At 42.4% G+C, this 19,850-nt stretch overlaps 1 protein-coding gene across 1 annotated transcript in view; it reads right to left on the bottom strand.

Annotated features, from left to right (window-relative positions):
* Positions 1-19,850, bottom strand: part of hcn4 (hyperpolarization activated cyclic nucleotide-gated potassium channel 4) — a 64,558-nt gene that overhangs the window by 37,170 nt on the left and 7,538 nt on the right. Inside the window, exon 2 of the mRNA XM_070969426.1 lies at positions 8,990-9,413. Coding sequence (XP_070825527.1) covers positions 8,990-9,413 — 424 coding nt within the window. The remainder of the gene's footprint in view (positions 1-8,989; positions 9,414-19,850) is intronic.

Below are 19,850 nucleotides of genomic sequence, written 5' to 3'. Positions count from 1 at the left end.
CTTGAGCCTGTCAATATAGTGAATACTATCAAACTCTCTACAGTGTCGGTATATTTCTGAAGCAGGATAAATTCCTTTCAATATCTCGTGGCACAGCCGGAATGACTCATTACTGTTTAACAATAACTCCTGCAACGTTCCTACTGTAGATGTGCCCTCAAAAGACCTCTGGCACTTAACCACTGTGTGGAGAATAAAGCCTGTGAGAACTGTCACGGGTAATGCCATGCAAATCTCCAGTTTGTAACCCAAACTCTACTGTCACTGGAGGAAGGTGATTCCCCTATCTCTCTTCACAGCTGCAATCAATTCAAATACAGCCATGCCAGGCAGGAACAGACTTTCCAGCTACGAAAAATTGTTTCCAAGATTGGTTCTGTTAGAAGGTCGGATCATTATTAAAGGAACATTATAGTGAGGCAAACGAACGAGGTCCCTGCATCTCCTCTCCCTCTCCTTTCAGTTCTGTCGTCTCTTGTAAATGACAAAACAGCCACACACAGTTGAGCGTCTGTGCATGTTTAACAAAGAAACATGCTGCGCCATAAACATGCACACATAGAGTATTTACCACAAACACACGAATGTGAATACACGCACCGTTTGCACACACGGCACAACACAACACGCAGCATGGCTTGTTACATGCAGGATGATGGATTGCTGACCACTTTCTTTTAATTGATAGGGACACAGAGTGAGCCTGGCAGTATTAGCATCAGCATAAACAAGAGAGCTTTGATTGATGAGGGCACGGTTCTTATGGGGAGCTGGTTGTTACTCTCACTACCCTCATTAGGCCTCTCCATATGAGGGGCCATGCTGATGTCTGCAAGGCTTTTTTTTTTTTTTTTATGAAAAACATGGGTCAAATCATGTGACCTACAGAAATCCATGTAGCGGTTTCATAAATGCGACTAATGAAACAGCAATTATATGGTTGTAAGCAGTTTAAGACTGTACACAGTAACTGTGTGGGAAAGCCACTTTAACCACACTGACTGTTACAAGGCAAACTAAAAAATCAAATGAAGCAACACATAAAACTACTACTGTCACTAAATTACAATTGAAAATACTATGATTACTGAGGCCTCTCTCATTCCCAGGTTGTTAAATACAGATGTTTGGTCACTGCCCTCAGCATCTCATACAGGTGCACCCTTGTATGAGACGCACCAGGCTTTCAACTCCACTGTCAACCCATCCACGGCAATATTAGACACTCAAGGTGACACAGTATAAAGAGAAAAAAGTCCTTAGAGGTAGGAGGTCAGTGTAGACCTTCACCCAGGAGACCAGGGCGTGACACCAAAAGTCAACAATCTTTTCCTGAACCTAACCGAACAGTTTCATAACTGTAACCATGTTTTAGAGTGGCTTTTCTCAAATCAGCATGTTCTAAAACATAAGCAAACTGTGAGCGTTTCACAGCAGTGACAGTTGCACGTTAACGACGTGTTTGAAAGGTTTTCTGGCAGGAAGACTTTGCACGTCGCACACAGACACTTTGCCATCTGTATGAGAAGCCAGGAGGCGTGACAAACCAGCATCAGTATTTGACAACCTGGGCTGAGAACGTGCTGGATTACTAAAATCTATTTCCCTGCTGACTACCACTGCTTTCAACTTAAACTACAGTTCTACGAACACCAGTCGAGTAATGCTTTACAAATAAATGCATCTGCGGCACATTTTAACACAAAGTGACTTTTACCAATGCAACAGAGAAATCAAAGATTTTCACAGTGTTTCTCAGACAAATAAAACCAGTAAATAAAGAAATAAAAAACATGGCAGCGGTCATAAGCAGTGTTACGTGAGAAACTCATCACCTAATCTGCATCCTGTGAGCCAGCGATCAGGCCCAGACAGGCACAGAGTGGATGAAGGCAGCTGCCGAGTCATCTCAAACAGATGGAGTGAGAAGAGCGTGATCCAGGTGAGAGAATAGACACGTATGTCCCATGGTGCTGATGGTAGCTGCCCAGACACAGTCGACGCAGCAATATACCCAGGCATCTGGTGTTTGCTGCTCGCGCCGCTAATGATGATGAATGTTTGGCACGACGGCGTCTCGACACATAAGAGAAAACAAAATTCTTCACTCTTACTGTTTTTATGACGCCATTTTGCTGACTGAACCTCAGCACGTGTCCCGTTTACCTCAGATCTTGGCCATTGGCTCTTGAAGTGATGTTCTTCATTAAAAAAAAAAGTTGCTTGATTTACTTTAATTGGTTTTGCATAATTCATGTAATAATTACATTTAATTGTAAAAGCTCCATTTCTGCAACACTTATTTAATAATTAGCAACACAGAGGGCAAAAATCATCAACTGGACAGCTCCCAAATTAAATAATGTATTATTGCATTAAATAATAAATAACACTGTCATTTAGTGATAATCATCTTTCTGGTTTTGAGGATTCACCACTCGTACATAGTGGAGCTCACTGTTTTCAGTCATTGTCAGTTTGTACTACAAAGATATGGTTTAAAATCTAACTGTGACAGTATGAGCTGAATCTGATTGATCAGTTTACAACACAGAGGCAACATAAAAAGATCGATTTTAACAACTGTTGCTGACTCTCAGCTTCATACATTTCAACTCGACCATTTCTAAATACAAAGAAACATTTTTCATTATTATTTATGTCATTGTCTTTTTTCTATAAATAGAGCTAATTTTGTACTGCATCTTTTATGTTTGCTAGATTTAGTGAGCCACATGCTGCATCCTCCTGTGTTTGGGCAAGACATGATTTCCCTGTGATGAGTAATGAGGTTTATCAATGAAATCATCCACACTGATGGGGGCAGGGGTTAGATTTCTCACTATAAATGCCTTAGACCAAAATGTCACGCTCATGCATGCTGTCATGGTGGACAAAGCACACGTGGAGAATGAGAAGTAGGCCTGGGAGTGGACCGCTGGGAACACCCTTCCATCATCTGTCTGAACAGGCCTGCAGGGCTCGGATCACAAAAACCACTCTCACTTTGCTCCCTACCAAGATGTGCCATTGGGTTTGTGCAGGATTACAAATTTCTGTGTAATAGTTTTTTAAGCAAATCCACCGTGGGTATTGATATCACACGAGGCTTATTCAGAGCATTGAGGACCTGTCACTGTCACCGGCAAGCCTCATTGTGCACTCAATAATAGCCCATTAAATCTATTCTTCCAGATTTTCTTATCTCTGAAAGACCATTCCTTGGCCTAGGTAATGGGTCAGTGACTGGTGCTGGTAACTTTATCTAAATATTTTTGTATAGATTCACTGGGTGGAAGGCGCCTCGCTCCCTCTCTGGGCCCACGGGGCAGCCACATGACTAACTTCTAACAGAGCATTTTGTTTTGTCTCTCCCACACAGCCACGTCGGTGAGTAGAGTCATAAATCTTAACGATCCAAGGTGCCAGTATTAATAGAGATAGGCATTCTGCCGCCTCGTAATAACTAAACACAGGTGGTGTGGGATAGTCTTTTGACCACTCACCTTACCAGAAAACATCCCCTACACTGCCCTCCCTGTAGTTAAGGCCTCAGCTCTTGTCTTATACATTCATCTCCATTCATGCTATAAGCAATGTTTACTGGGTCGGCCAGTGGAGACAGTTATGTTGCAGGCATCAGGCACGATGGAAGGAAGCCCTCTGAGCTTAGTCATTAGCGCACTGCCTTGAATCTGATTTAACAGGATGACTAATTTCATCCAAGTCACTGGTTCGTCAACAGGAGACAACTCCAATGAGGAGAATATCCGGCCACAGTCTTATTTTTATCTAGATGAAAAGTGACAAGAGGAAGCTGACGAGGGAGACAGGGGAGACGCCGTAACGGCAGTGTGCTCCGTGCGTGTGTGTGTGATGGATATCTGCACACCGTGCTGAACGTCATCGTGCTCCACAGTGTTACCACTGGCACGTAGCCGCCACCACCAAAACCTCCTTGTTTGTAAACAACATTCTGTCAACATGGCAGTTGTGAAAAAACACCCTTAAATCTGGAGTGTTTGGAGAGGAAATGGAAGCAATCAGAGCTAATTTATGACAGCTGTGGTAAAAAGGACGTGGAAGAGGGAGATTTGCGAGCTGGTGGGGGATCGGGGCATCGCTTTAGTTATGCAGAGGGATAGCGGTGGTGTTTGAGGAGGTGAAGATGATATGATTACAGTTTCAGACATCACTTTGCTTGCTGAAATGTCATAAGAGCATTTTGTGGACTGTGTCTTTTTCCCTTCCCAAACTGTGAGGATGTTACTGTGAAGACACACTGCTTCAACAGACTTGACACAAACAGGCCTTTTACTGTTAGGACAGTGAATATTACATCCCAAACTTCAAAGGGAGCCAGGAAGAGTGTGTAAAACACATATATTCTTTTTTCAGTCCTAGTTTATGATCAGTGCATTACTATACAAAAAGGGAAATAAGATAGAATAGAGAAAATAGTTCTCGTGTTTGAGATTATGAATGACAGGAATCAGGCTTTTATAGCAGTGTAGTCTGACGTGCTAAACTTGCTGTGCAGCATCTGTGACATCCCACGACACCCTGGTGAAAAGTCTCGCATGTCAGACGTTTTTGTCTTGACACGCTGCGCGTGACATCTCCCACGACGTGTTCCTTAACGTTGACCGATCACACGCCCTCTTCACAGCACAGTCAGGTCACAAACATGGCAAAGGGGAGGAGGAGGGGGGATGCTGAGGTTGCTGCTATCATCTGGGACAACACAAGGGAAGTAAAGTTGGTTGTCCATACTGTCCTCTTCATGCGTGACCCAGGAGAGCATCCACAGCTGTTTGTTCGCTCTCTTCTTTGACCACGAGCATCACACACAACACTTCTGTCGCCATGACTGACAGTTGCTTCACCCGCCTCCCCGATAACATCTGACCTCGTGCATAATCGTGAAGTAAGACGTGCAGTGATTGGTTGGGGACAAGTCATGCCAGTCACCCGAGCAAGGCGTTATGGCACTGTGAGCGTTACACACGGTGGCCATTAAAAATACTGTGTTGTCTGATCCGAGCATAAGTAAAAGTATCAGTACCACAGGGCAGAAATATTCTGCTAAAACTAAAATACTTACATTAAAACTTTTACTTCTTTAAAAGTACAAAACTTTTAGCGTCAAAATATACTTGAAGTACCAAAAGTAAAAGTACTCATTAGGCTCATTTGAGAATATAACATATCATTGAATAATTATTTATGCATTAATGTACAGATCAATTTGGAGCTGGTAAAGGTGGAGCTAATGCTAATTATTTTAAATACTGCTGGATAATTTAATGTATATTATCACATGATAATTTATTTGTTGATTATATTTGGAATGAATAATCTGAATCTGTGAAGCAACACACAGTGGAGTAAGTTATTTATTACTACTGCAGCAATACTCAAAAAACCATAACACTGAGCTGTTGTATGTTTGATGCTGCTTTGACCCACAATCCCTTCTGTTGTCTTTTGTGAATCCCCACCGGAGCAGTTTGGGGGTCAAGCATCACGCTCAAGGACACTTCAGCAATTTGTGGTTATGTGAAAACATGTCTGAGCTTCAGGCTACCGCTGTAGCACAGTATGCTCTACTAAGGACATGCAATTACAGTTCATGTCAACAAAGCCAGCCAGAGCATCCACATACTCACGCAGGAACACGCGCCGCACATACATACATACATAAATGTGAAGATCACATGGGTGTCATTTTACTTTTTGACAAAGGTTTCTGCATGGTCTCTGTGTCCTATTGTGTGAATCTATTTTTGACAACTTCAGAACAGACATGGTCTTGAAATGTTCAGCTGTAACATATTGCTTCTCCATCTCTTCAGTAGCACGTGTTACACTCCTTTGTCTTGTCCTGAATTCCTAAAAAGCTTTATTCACTGCAGCGAGCACATGAGAAAAGATTCTAATTTTAAAATTTGTTCCCAACAGTATCACTCTACGAGGCATTAAACCATGCAGCACAGTTCACTGAGCTGTATTCAACGCTTCCCGGAAGAAGTGTCCTCTGTGTGACTTCTTACTGGGGAGGAAATGAAACTCAAACAATAACAAACCAAATGAATTCGTGCAGGGGTATTTATAGCTCGCAGATACTTGTGAAATAGGGGTAAAATAAATCAGCTTCGCCTTTCGGAGGACATCAGGACATCACAGGTCTGCAGCTTCTGTGGTGTCAGAGGTGTGCACCTCATCTGGGCGCCATATTTAGAGTGGCAAGCGATGCTCAGTGGCATTCAGTGGTGTTACAGAGGCTAAAAATTGCGCTGTGTCATGGATCACAAGGATCCTGCGCAAATGTGCTGTGAAAACCAGAGGGCATAATAACTTTTTTATAGCTGTTTTATTTTTCGCTGTGCAAGATATTAATTGTAGGTGAGCTTAGCATAAATGTATGAAAGTGCCACCACAGTAACTACTGTGTCGCTTCAAATCCTCTCATAAGCACAATACGCAGGTGAACAGACCAAAGCAAGGTCAGTGTGAAGAGCTCCCAAAACATTCAAAGGGCGATGAGATGCACACACGTCTGAAGTGTAGCTGTCAATAGGAAAAGTCAAAAAGTCAGTCAGGTGGTGAGATCTCTGCGACAAGTTATTCTGCAGTGACAGATGACATTTCTGTGAGGTTGCATTTGGAGTACTTTGGCGCTGAGGCAAAGCTGGCCTTTCGCTTTGTCTGCCTAGCTAGCATTCATCAGCAAACCTCACATACGCACACACAGGCATAAAACATGGAAATGGCAGCTGGCTCTCAGAGTGTATTGTCCCCTTTATTTGTTGTATTGTTTTGGTGGTTTTTAGACATGATGAGCTCGTTCAGCAGGTGATGCTACTCTCTGTCTTTCTTTCCCTTCCTTTCATTTCCTCCCATCATGTCCTCTTCGCTCCTCTCCTTCCTTTGTCGCCTTATTGCACAGACTGTGACAGCTCACTGTCAGCGTGTCCACTCTATTCAAATGAAGGCTGGCCTCAACTGGATGTATCCCTGCCTTCATTTTGGGCTCAGAAGTACAGCAGCAGGCATTCATGGAGGCACAGGGTGGCAAAGGGAGTCTCCCCCAGTGATTCATTTGAACTTTTCCTCTCATTGAAATGGCATCACAGAGGCCCTGCATGATTAATGTCACCACACTTATATACACTGTTCTACCCAGAGTGCCAGCTGAATATTTGAAAAACCAGGAACTTTTCAGAATACCCACGGGCAGGTCTGGGGATGCATGACTGGCAATCAGCTTGCTATTCAACCTTTTCAACTGTCCATATACATCGTGTGAACACACTCACAACTAACTGAAAGAGGCTAAATAATGAATCAATACAGTGTTTTTAGCATGTGAATATGAAATAAAGGCAAAAGTTCACTGTAAAAGAAAATTACCATGTGCTGTTTGTGTGACCTTGAGCAGTCCACTGTGCATTTTCTAAAATAGTCTAATTCAAAGCACAACACAGCTGCGCCAAGGACCTCATTTCTGAAAACGTTCCTTATTCTTTTCATCATTCTAAAGTTTGCTTGTATTTGTCCATAAGAACAAAAGTGATGTGTACTTGTGTGCATTTCATGGATAAAATTAAAGGACTTCAATCAGTGGCGCCACAAAGAGAGAAACATAACCGGAGATTCACACTGGAATTATTATTTTATTTTGTTGACTGTGATTGTTTTTATGAAGAGTAAACAGCATCTTCCCTCAGTAACACTGAAACCGAATGAAGCTCTTTGGGAGGAAGCTGCAGCAAAACATAATTAATGCATTTTCCTCACTGCCATGGACCAGGTCTACTCTACGTGCCTTTACAGTTTCTATGTATAGTTAAACAGTGAAACCTTTTCAATGTTTTTTTTTCTATAGTAATCATGCATAAGGTCCCATTAAATACTATAACTATCAAAACTGAGGCTGGATAGGAAAAGAAACTGAAGTAATTTGAACACAAAAGTCATTACTGGGTAATAAACACACTTAGAGTTCAATGCTGTGGGAACCAGTCATATTCCAGTGTGCTATGAGATGTATAGACATGAAGTGTGAAATCCATCTGGGCCTGCAGACACTACACCCTGAACTAAAGCCTCCACTCTGCACTGCCAGCACCTCACAGAAATACAAGCTCATCGGCGGCTCAGTTTGCGGCTCAGGGAAGATATGTGAAACGACAAACATCAGTTTATTAGAGGAAGTCCTACGATCGCATTCATTAAATTATCCAGTGCTCTCTCTTTTCTTATGCCTGACTCACTAGAGCAGCCCTGGCTGTCCCATATTACCCTCTAGTGGAGTGCCTTCTTGTTGACTCCACGCTGAGACTCTGATGCTTCACTTTGCACCTTTTACCTCTGAGACTAAACAACAAGATCCATCCAGTGAGAGCAATGGAAACTTTTCTAATTATTGCCGCAATTATAATCATGCCCGTATTGCAGCACTGCCTCTCTGGGCTCTGCGGTCCCACTGCTAGCTAGATGGATACACAGAGAGAAACTGCTAATCAACATCCCTGCTTCATCAACTTATTGGTGACTGGGGTACAGCAAAAGAGCCTCTTCGCTCATTTCAAGGGTGGATGTAATCAGAAGCAGCATCTATCTATATTTCCTCCTCAGGGGAAAGGGGAAGGTACAGAGATCTGCCAACATACTTGCAGTAGCTCCCCAGCATGGAAATATCATTTAGATTATAATTGGATTTAGGAAGTAAAGCCCTGTGTTTGACTAGCATCATCAAATGGGATGCTTGTATGACTGTCAATCACTGAGATTTCCTTGGTATTTTCCCCGTCTCCTCATCTCTGTCTTTTTCTCTCTGTGTGAATCCGTTTTGTCGACATCCAGGGAATCCAGTTTGCCAAGGACAAGCCGAAATAGCATGCACCGTACACATCATACAGGAAAGTGGGCAACATTCAGCACAAATATACACATACAGTAAACACATAAAGGTGCACTTTCCTACCTCTTCCCATTGGTGGATGTAGCGAATGAGTCTAGAGAGGCGCAGGAGTCGCAGCAAGCTTAGGATCTTTGTGAAGCGGACAATCCGCAAGGCGCGCGCCGTCTTGTAGAAATCTGAGTCAATGCGTGTCTCCACGATGAGGAAGATGTAGTCCACAGGGATGGAGGAGATGAAGTCCACCACAAACCAACTCCGCAAGTACTTGATCTTGATCTGCTGCGGATCCAGGATGATCTCTGTGTTGTCCTCCTTGACGATGCCTGTCCTGAAGTTGAGGACCAGGTCCATGAGGAAGAAGGTGTCGGACACCACGTTGAACACGATCCAGGGGGGCGTGTGCTCGTCCTTGAAGAACGTGATGCCCACGGGGATGATGATGAGGTTGCCCACCATCAGCAGCAGCATGGTCAAATCCCAGTAAAACCTTGTTGGAGAGAGAAATGGAGAAAGACAGAGATGGGATGTTTAGAGGGTAACATTATTCTTCTTTGTCAAAGCTGCCATTTTTTCAAGGTTTTTAAAATAAAATGCACCAGAAACTAAACAAGGACCTTCTCTAAAGCATGCACACTCTGTCTATCATGGTCATCCAACAAATAGAGATAAACACAAACAGATATATCCTCTATTCTCTGTAATTCACACTCTTGGGTTTGTCACACAAAAAGAAATAAATTAATTTCTTAATATTAATAGAGAAATGTATCATTGTGAGTTTTATGTGAAACATCTATAGTTAGGGCCTTTTTCCTAGAAGACACAGACACGTCTCATTAGCAAAAGTGTAATATCAAAATGAATGACGGCTGAATTCCCGTTCGCCACTTCAGCATCGGGTGCTGGAGTTGTGCACGCTGGCTCACTGTTACGCTGTCGTCTGTCATGCTTACTTAGACACCTGAGTAGAACTGAGCCATTGTTTAGTACCACCTGTGCTTTTCCTACAGTGACAAGTTCAATGTCTGCTGTGGATCAAGGCCGATCAGAGGTAATAATGTTGCTTATAGGTTCACTTGTGATGTCTTCAATAATTTATACTGTCATATAAATTGCAGACTGATCTCATATATATGTTAAATTAATTCTTTGTGTTTGCTGGTTATGACAACATGTACACAAAATTAATTGAACTCAATATTCCCAAGTCGTTTTAATGTTCCTCAAGTCTTTAGGTGTGTATTTATTGCTTTCCAGTATATTTTCCTTGATGGGGATCAATAAATATCAATCGTATCTCTTTGTTGACAGTGATTTTTTTTGAAAATGGCCTCCACTGACCCACATATACACTGCTTGGCAAATACTGCAGACAAATATAAACATGAATCATCTATCTGGCCACACATTTACGGACTGATGTGTTGTTTCTCTGTATGAGCAATCACTGATGTAACTCACACGGTGTCTCATCACAAGCCTCTTTTAACCTCAGGTGCCTCTGGGTGTTGTGGATGTGTGGTGGAAGCAGGCTTACACACACAGGGCGTAATGATAGTGTAATAAACTATATATATATGTATGCAACCTGCCCACCATGCTGGAAGGCAGCTTGACATGAGAGCTATTTGGGTTTGGACTGTAAATCACAACTCAAAGGTCAATGAGGGTTAACTGTTAATTACAAACTGTACTGTGACCTCGTCCATCTTCCAGGCCTGAGAGTTTGGATATAAATTGCACTCTCTGCTGCCTTGGTAATTGAATCCAGGTTGGCTCTTTTGTGTTGAGGGCGATATATCCTGGATACTCTATAGATTGCACCATGACGGAGTTCAGCATTGTGCTCTGGCCCAGTGAGCTTGGATGATTTACCCACTCACCTTTAACTGGGCCACAAAAATCTGCATCTGTGCAAAACCAATTTCAAGAGTGGGGCCATAACAAATCAGGAAGAAAAAATACTACATGCATAAGCAGAGAGGAGACGCATGTTACTGCAAGCTGGGTAGACTACAGAAAATAATTACTGCTCTTTCACTTTCCTTGTTGCAGCTGACGTCTATAGATTTCATGCTTGATTCACAGTGTGCTGAAGTAAATAACTGAGTAAATAAAGACCTTTGCTCTGAGTCAAGTTGAGTCAACATTTACATTTTGGTAGATACTTTCTGCCTCACAGAGCAAAGACCTACGTGGCACACATCGGGTGTCTTCCATTTTTTTCCCTTTAACATTTTCCTGTTCGTCCTGTTTTGTTTTTTTACCATTTCATTGAGCATTAATTAGATCTAAAATGGCCTTTTCCCTTGCTTGTGATGAAGCCCCATTGATGCCACCACAGTCACTGGGGTTCCACGTTGCCGTAAAAGAAATTGTGAGTTTTGTCCTTTAAATGGTGCAGAGTTGCTCACAGCTAATATTTATTTCTTTTTTGCTAGCAGTCTTCTATTTTTTTTTTTTTGGTTCTGTCAGCATAACTAAACTCCAGTACTGATGCATATAGGAGACAAAACATGGGACATCAGTTATGGCCAGCGCTGTCCTCTCCTTGTTACTCTTTGTCATGGTTGCCTTTGGAGACAAGAGGTCACGTCACTTTCAATAAATAATTACTGCAAAATACGGCAAAACTATGTATGTAGCAGCTATTCAGTAGCAGACACTTGACACTTAGAGTTTACAAGAGCATATCACACTTACACATGCATACATCAATATACAGCGCACACACACACACACACACACACACACTAAGGAATAGTGACAGTAATTGGAATTCTTCAAAGTAAAAGGGTATCTACTGTTCCAGCTTGTTGTCAAGTGCAGTTTTATTTAGACAGACCTTGCCACTATTGTGTTTGCTCATGTTAAGACTGAAAGCCCAAGAGGACAAGAAAAACTCCAAAGGAAGAAATGCAAACATAGGTAATGACATTTGTTCTTCATGTTGCCATGTTCTCTAACATTACAAATGCTTGATAGCCTGTGCATTTGTATACGTGTGCTCCCTGCACTTCACAGGGTCTGGCAGCAAATAAACAAGATTATTTGCATCTTTAAGTGACTGTAATAACTGCAAATCCTTGCCTTTGTTTAGCTCTTTGTATCCACACACATAGAGTAATACTCCTTTTCACATTTAAAGGACAATGTCAATGTTTTTCTATTCCTGCAGGTTGGTTACTACAAAATACAAAATACTATGACAAATAGACATTTCCTGAAGCATACCATAGCATTTAAAAATGTCTGTTTTCATTTGTCTACACTGACGTCGGTTTTCATTTAGTTGGTGAAAATCAGTCTATAGGAATGTGAAACTAAAGTCACATTGTCAGTGGGTGGCAATGCAACTGTAAGTTAACACCACATTCCCACATAAATTAATGAATATTGTGGTTAATGGTAATTTAAAATACATACAGCATGACTTATAGCAGACAGCAAACATTCAAAATGATGTTCATAAAACAATGATATTCCATGGTCGGGCTGTGTACACAAGCAGGCAAGTTTACCATGTTCATCATTTTACTTTAGCATGGTGACATTTGCTAATTAGGACTATACACCAGGTACAGTTAAGGCTGACACGAATGTCATTAATTTTGCAGGTACTGTGATCATAAACCAAAACGTTGAGACAAATAGACTTTGACTTGATGCAGACAAACCGATATTGACATCCCTACAGCCATGCAGCTAGCCTGGCTAATAAAAAGAAATGCACTCTGAGTTCAACAACTGGGTATCTTTCAGCACCATAAAAAAACAACAAGTCAAGGCATTGAAGTGAGTTTGACAAAGATGTTTAAAATCAAACCTTACAGAAAAACATCAGCCAGCAGTTAGATGACACTGTATGAATGACAGAAAGTGAAAAAATAGAAAAGTAGTGAAAGAGGAGATCTCCTCAGCATCTCTGCAGAAAGAATAACAAGGCAGAATGCTGTTTAAGACCTCTGGACGTCACTTTGGCAGAACACAGCTACTGCTGCCACTTGTTTGAGTAAGCCTCACTTGTCACAGGAGTGTGGGGACTGGTAAGATTAACAGCAGCTGCTGTATGCTCATTGTGAAAATGGCGCTTTTTAAATGTGAAAGGAAATGTTCCAAGACAAAAAAGAGAAAAACACACTAGATCACGGTACGATTGGATTTTTTTCTAATAAATCGAAAAAGTGGAAGACATCTTATGATCATTATTTAGATAGAGTTTGACGACACCCATTGACCCACTGCAATATTATGGGAAAAGAACATATCTCAGTATGCAGAATTTCAAGGAGCTGTGTAGGATTCCCTGTGTAGTGCTGTGCAGACTGTGGTTTTACATGCACGTGTTCGTGCGTGTGTGCGTGCATGCATGTGCAGAGTAAATGCTCATGATTTCTCCTTTTCACTCTTGCGGTTGGCTCCTAATGGAGGTCAGGCCACCTAAACATAGCAGGGATCCATTTACTGTGTTTTATTATGCACTGGGACCCTGACATAGAAGAACATTGTTCTATAAATACAGTTGGGAAAGAGCGGGATGTTAGTCGGACATTTCAAAGGCATTAAACAATCCCATATCTCTGTCTGCATCCCAAATCACAGGCTTACACAGTGTGGTGGTATACCACCTGTCTAGAAATAAAACGAAAAAGAGAAATTCAGCAACCTAGCAGTGATGAAATGAAGGTGATGTTCCCAGGTGTTTGGTGAGAGAAAAACATCTCACATGAAACAAATATGAGGATTTATCCTTTCTTTTTTTTTGACATGTGACAGCGCAAGGGCTTTGCAGGAAACAAAATACATAAGATAAAAAATATGATAAAAACATATAAGACTCTGAACACATAAAAAACATGGCCAAAGCTTGCGTGTGTGTTCATACGATTACATGATCACTGGGGAATGTCAGAGCTGCCTGCATGACAACGAAGTAAATGGTAGACTGCGTGAAGGTGAACCAAAATAAAAAAAAAAACTGAACTGAGCTGAAGTAACAGTAAAGGCTAACGCGGCGGTACACACTTTTAGAACTGAGGCCCAGCAAAGCAGAGAAACACTGGAAACGCTGCGGAAAAAGAAGCGGCAGAATAGCTCACACCTAACTTGTTGTGGTGCTGAGCGCGTAATGCACTGATGAAGGGAGCCCTGACATTTTGCTGTCTGTGGGGACAGAGCCACAGCCCACTCTGCTCTCCGGTGGGGTGACCAGGGACAGCAGGAACATGTTGTCACCCTCAGAGTGCATCTGACTACATGATAAGCCTCTCTCATTCTGCTCACCCTGCCAGCCAGGCTACCTGAAAGGGATTGTGAGAGCCGCGACCAACAGTCCAAGATGGACACACACTTACCTTTCAGAGTGGCCTATATGTAAATTGAGGGGGACAGGGGAAACCAGAATGGAGTACATATAGTCTGGCATACACAGGTAGTGTATGTATTTGTGCACCTATACATGTGTGCACTTGTTTACTTTACCCTTGTAGAGATGCCGATCTGCTGGCTACCATGCTGGGAGACTGATGGCATAGCACGCAAGCAGATCATCTGTCATGTCAGGTACACGTGGCAGACAGCAGTTAACAGTGCCTCCCTTTATTCTGCACCACACTGACTGAATGGGAACAGCAGAAGAACAGTGGGTGCTCCCAGGCTACACTTCCACGAGGGCACCAGCCAACTTTGTGTGCACCGTAAATGTGATTTGGGCTGATTAAATGATTGAAATTTATCTGCTTTTGCATGAAAAAGCAGTTTCCCTTTTGAATAATGCATTTATGTGCGTGCGTGCGTGCGTGCGTGCGTGCGTGCGTGCGTGCGTGCGTGCGTGTGTGTGCTCCCATTTTCTCTCTGAAGATTTGGTTATCAGGGGTCCTGCTCAGAAGTACTGACTCACAATATGCTGAGAATTCCGGCTCAAGTTACATTAAATATCAATAGCACAACACCCTGTTTCATTTTGGACTGCCTGTACACAGTTCCCACATTTCCTCTCCTAAAACTTACTTCTATACCTAAATGCATTTGGTGTTCCTGTTTGAATCTAACTTTACATGTAGCTGCATTTTATCTGCAAATAGCTGTTGTAGCATCAGTTTCACTGAACCAGATCTCAGTTAACCTCAAACGATAACTGACAGACAGCCTCATTAAGTTCATTGGCATTTTTGAATGAATGAATGAGGAGGATTGAACAAAAATTAAGCATGAAATGCTCTTGAGAGGGAAAAAAAATCACTTCTTTTTACATAAGCTACACTTAGCCACAGGGAAAGGCAGTCTATGATAAAGCTTGTCACACTTAACGGGAGAACATCTGTAATGACAAAAAAATGCCTGCGTATTGCCCATAAAAGAGCAGCCCATTGGCATTAAACAAGCTGGTTAGCAAACACAGCAAGACTTAAGTGTCTAAGAGAGAAAAAAATTGGGTTAAAAGGGTTAATCCTATTTTTGTTGTCACCCGCTCCAATGAACTGTCATAACGGCGCTGTCTTTGCTGAGCACTGCCAGCAGGCACACTGCAAGCACATCACTGACACTGGGGCTGTGCAGTCGCAGGTGGCTATATTTAGGTGAGGCACGCTGCTTTATCAAACCAAGGCTAAGAAGATTTCATCAGAGGGAGAGGCAAATCTCCCCAACTTTAGCCTACGAGAAAACAGAGGGATTTACTAAATACCTACAGAGGGGAGAGGAGAAGCAAAACCAACTGAAAGGAGTCAACCTGGGTCAACACTGCTGAAAGAGATCCATAAATAAGATTACAAGTAGTTCTATGGTAAGACATCAAGTTAAGGGTACAGAGTATGATAATTCATTCACCTCTAAAGCTCTGTCTAGGACTGTTATTCAACACAGCCTCGAGAAAGACAATGCTGAAGACAATGTCAAATCGGCTGCAGTAGAACATTTTCTAACAGGTAGAGGTTTGACCCTTTAAAGGTAAGCACTGACAATACATAAAGACACGTCATTGCTGCAAGCCCTCTCACTCGATCAGAGTATTTGCAAAAAACAAAGCAAAAAAAAAACAAAAAACCCTGGCCCATTCCTTCAATGATGATCCTCTATTATTGCTTTAAAGATCTAAACCATTCAGATGTGTAAGAATCACTGAATCGCTGGTTTCCTTTTGCTTCAACTTCATTCAAAATGTGGATGCGGGCACTGATTCAGAGGTGTGGAACCAGGCTAATCATCTCAGTGGAACTCTCTAAATGCCGCAGCGGCAGCCCCAGACACTGAAGAATATGCCCCAGATACACTCATTGAAATAAGTCCAGCCTAAACTTGCTCTGATGTTTGAATAGCTCTGAAGTATGCACTTAAGAGCTCTGGCTACATCGTGAATCACCAGGGCCACTTTGCAAACTGACCAGATGTAATCAGGGAGCCCACTGAGAAGAATGCTCTGAAGTCTCCTGTCCCATTGCTGGAGAGGCTCTGCCTGGCGCCACAAGTGACTGCTCAGTATCCCTGTCCTTGTCCTGTAGAGTCCTTCACAGTTTCCCAGAGTGCAACCTGCTACCTGTCTGCTCAGAGGAACAAAAGCTATACACGGACATCGTGCAGTCAGCAAATAAATATGTCCTCTGTGGGGAAAAAACAGAGCAGCAGTGAGTGGCAGGGCTGTACAGTAGAAGACACGGAGAGGACAGAAAGCTTGCCGGCACGCACTTATCCTACTAGCATATGCCAGTATCTGCACTGGACAGTCATCCTACCACTAATTGCTTCTGTGTTTTATCATGATGCCTTGTTATCTCCCACAAGGTCCTGAGGGTCATGTCAAAGGAGTCCCCTGTCAGCCAGCCACAGAGTGTGACAAAGGAAAACTAGCCAGTGTCTCCGACTGAACACAAAAACCCCTTCCCCCTCCCCCCAACCACCAGCCCGCTGCTCCGTTGGACAGGAGAGAGCCAGAGAGAGAGAGATGGGCTTTCTCTTAACATAGATGAAGTGCTAAGATAATGTGCTGTCTATAATACCAGGAGCTGGTCACACTGTACACCGTCACCTCGTGCCCTTGCTCTGGCCTGCACCAGTGCTGGGCCATTATCTTCACCACCTCAGGAGCTGCAATCAGCAAATGGAGCAGCCACAATGAAAGCCTTTTCTATCCATCTCCGAAAACGGCGATCTGAGGTCAAAGGGCGACAAGGAGGGAAGGGGCATGAAAAGAGAAAATGTGGGGAGAGAAAATGTGGAAACAGTGAGAGAAAATGAGATTCTGTACAGCACATTAATGCCGAAGTGCATTGACAACCAAGAGAGGGAGTGTATGAAGAGATATGTGTCGGTACGGCCTGCTGTACACACATCACTTTTCTTTCCACACTGTTGTTTTGAGCAACATTACATAAAGAGGAAATTAAAAAGGTGCAGGTAAATAAAAGCAAACTTAATACAGCTTAAAAGCTGATGGGAAACCCTCACTAAGAAGACACTTGGAGCATGAAATGAAATTAAATCAAATTGGAGAGGAGATGCGGTTTATCTGATTTTTGCCGGTCTGCATGAGTAAGCAAAAGCGGCGGCTTATCTGACTGTTAAACCAAACAGGGCAGGATTTATCATGTTTATTTGTTAGCGCTATAATTTCTCGATTGTACATGCAAAACAGGGCCAGGGATTAGATTTATACAACAACTTTGCTGCTGCCTCCCTCTTTAATTACGCATGGGGTAACTTTGTATGACCAAAAGGGAAAAACATGCTATCGGCTATAGGGACGGTGAAAATAAATCAGGACACCCCCCCCCCCCCCCCCCCCCATAGCAGAGGAGAGGGAACAATCTGTCTCTCACCACCCCATGTCTCATAATCCAGTCATTTGTCTGAGTCTTCTAGACACCCAGCGTGTGGCACGGCCAGGCCAAACACATTGATCCAGGTAAGTATTTCCTGTGAATCACACCAGCCACACACAGAGTTCCTTATTCAGCGCACTGGACTCTGGTCCTCTCTGAGTGGACACCCCACTGTTTCCAAAGCACTTCAGTCTTCTCTACATTCTTACAGAGTTAACCGCGGAGAGGTCCTCTAAGGAAATGCCATCCTCCTGCCATGTCTGTTCGACAATGGTGGCTGCAGAGAGTGACATTAGCGATGGACGAATGGCGATCACAGGTGAGTTATGGGCAGGTTGTGTGAAGGATCGTTAGCAGATATGTAGAACGCTTGCTTTTCATGATATAGTACTTAAGTACTTATTGATTCCTAGGGAACTGTAATTTGACAAAACAACTCAAGGTCCACTTCACGTCGGATATTTCAATCTTTATCTTGAATTTTTCTAATTTTGTTAAGCAAATTTTTTTTGTTTTAATATTTAACGCTAAACACAATATGATCCATCACAGACCAAATGTCTTGTTTTGTCCACAACCCAAAGATATTCACAGAGGAGTAAAGAAACCAGAAAATAATCACATTTGAACAGCTGGAATCAGGGAATTTTGACTTTTTTTTCTTAAAAAATTACTCAAACCAGATAATCATTTATCAGAATTGTTGTTGATTAATTAAATATTTGACAACTAATTGATTAATCGTTGCAGCTCTACTTTAATTTACGTCTGCTCTTCACATTTATATCATTTTCTACATTACTTGGTAGTAAGAAATTAAGAAACACGAGAAATAGCAGAATGAAATAACCTGAAAGTCCTGGCGCGAAGTAACTGTCACAGTTACATGACACCGGAGTCACCTGCAGGTGGAACTGATCATTGTTTCTGGCACACTCTACTAATTGGCTCTGAGTGTAATAGAACTTGCGTGTGAAGCTGTCTTTCTAATGACAAGTCTCTTACATTAAACATAAAATACTTTTTAATATGGTGTTTCTCATATTGCGTCCACCCCCTGCAGCAGCATATCACTGCCAGTTTGACATCTTGGCCATTTCCTATCTAGGCCGAAAGGAAAAAAAGCAATCCAATTTCAGAGAGACAGGGTGTGTGAGAATCCACCTGGGACACAGGGAGGTCTGAAAAGGTCAACCTGTACTAGATATAGCAGAATCTGTGTGAGGAGGAATGAACAGGCCAGGGCTATAGCGTGCATGCAGAGGTCAACACAGGCGAAGGTGTGTTTTGGATAGAGCATGATAAAGACTACGCATGAAACATTAAGGAATATTTTAGGGAAAATATACCAGTTTTCTGCGCGCGAAAGACGAATCAGAGTTCAAATCTAGTTTGCAATTAATTAACCTGCATGGGACGCGAAAGGATGGGCTTTCATATATCAGGTCAAAAAAAGTGCCGTAACATGTGAGTGTTTGTGTTTTGGACCCTCATAGCGTTGTTAAAAATAGACAGTCCCACCATCTGGCTCCTAAGCAAAGAAAAGCAGTTGCAAACAGTATTTCACCCAGGTCTCTGTGTGAATAGTGTGCCTGGACGCTGAATGGAAGACATCAGAGAGAATTGATAGCACACAGGAGGTATTTTAACCCAGGCAATCTTAATTATTCATTCCCACCATGCTGACAATTCCCATAAAATGCAGCGTGCTGTGCTTTCTTGATTGCTGGCAACCAAGTGATATCTTGTTTTCAAATTTTTCATTTTCTGTGTGCAATGAATTCTTCAGCCAACACACACATGGGTTAGTAAAAGCAAAAAATACCAAAGAGAACATTCGTTAGTCTGGTTATCAATTAGGTGATGATGCAGGAGGCTGAATCACTGCAGTGCCCCTAATCAGAGTAAAGAATGCCCTCTTGGGTATCATTGGAAGATTACACCTACATAATCTGTGTTGACGTTGATTGCTTTTCGACCAGCGCTGATTGCAAGTCAAATGTCAGATTGAAATTAAAACTAAATGTGTAAAATGAGATTTATAACTGGAGCCACAGCTTGGATGGAAAATTGCTGCCACTGCGCCACAGGCCAAAAAAGGAAAGCAT

The sequence above is a fragment of the Chaetodon trifascialis genome, chromosome 1 (assembly GCF_039877785.1).
Source record: "Chaetodon trifascialis isolate fChaTrf1 chromosome 1, fChaTrf1.hap1, whole genome shotgun sequence".
NCBI classification, from domain to species: domain Eukaryota; kingdom Metazoa; phylum Chordata; class Actinopteri; order Chaetodontiformes; family Chaetodontidae; genus Chaetodon; species Chaetodon trifascialis.
Note: the sequence above shows the minus strand (reverse complement) of the source record. Positions and strands in the feature narration are given on the sequence as shown.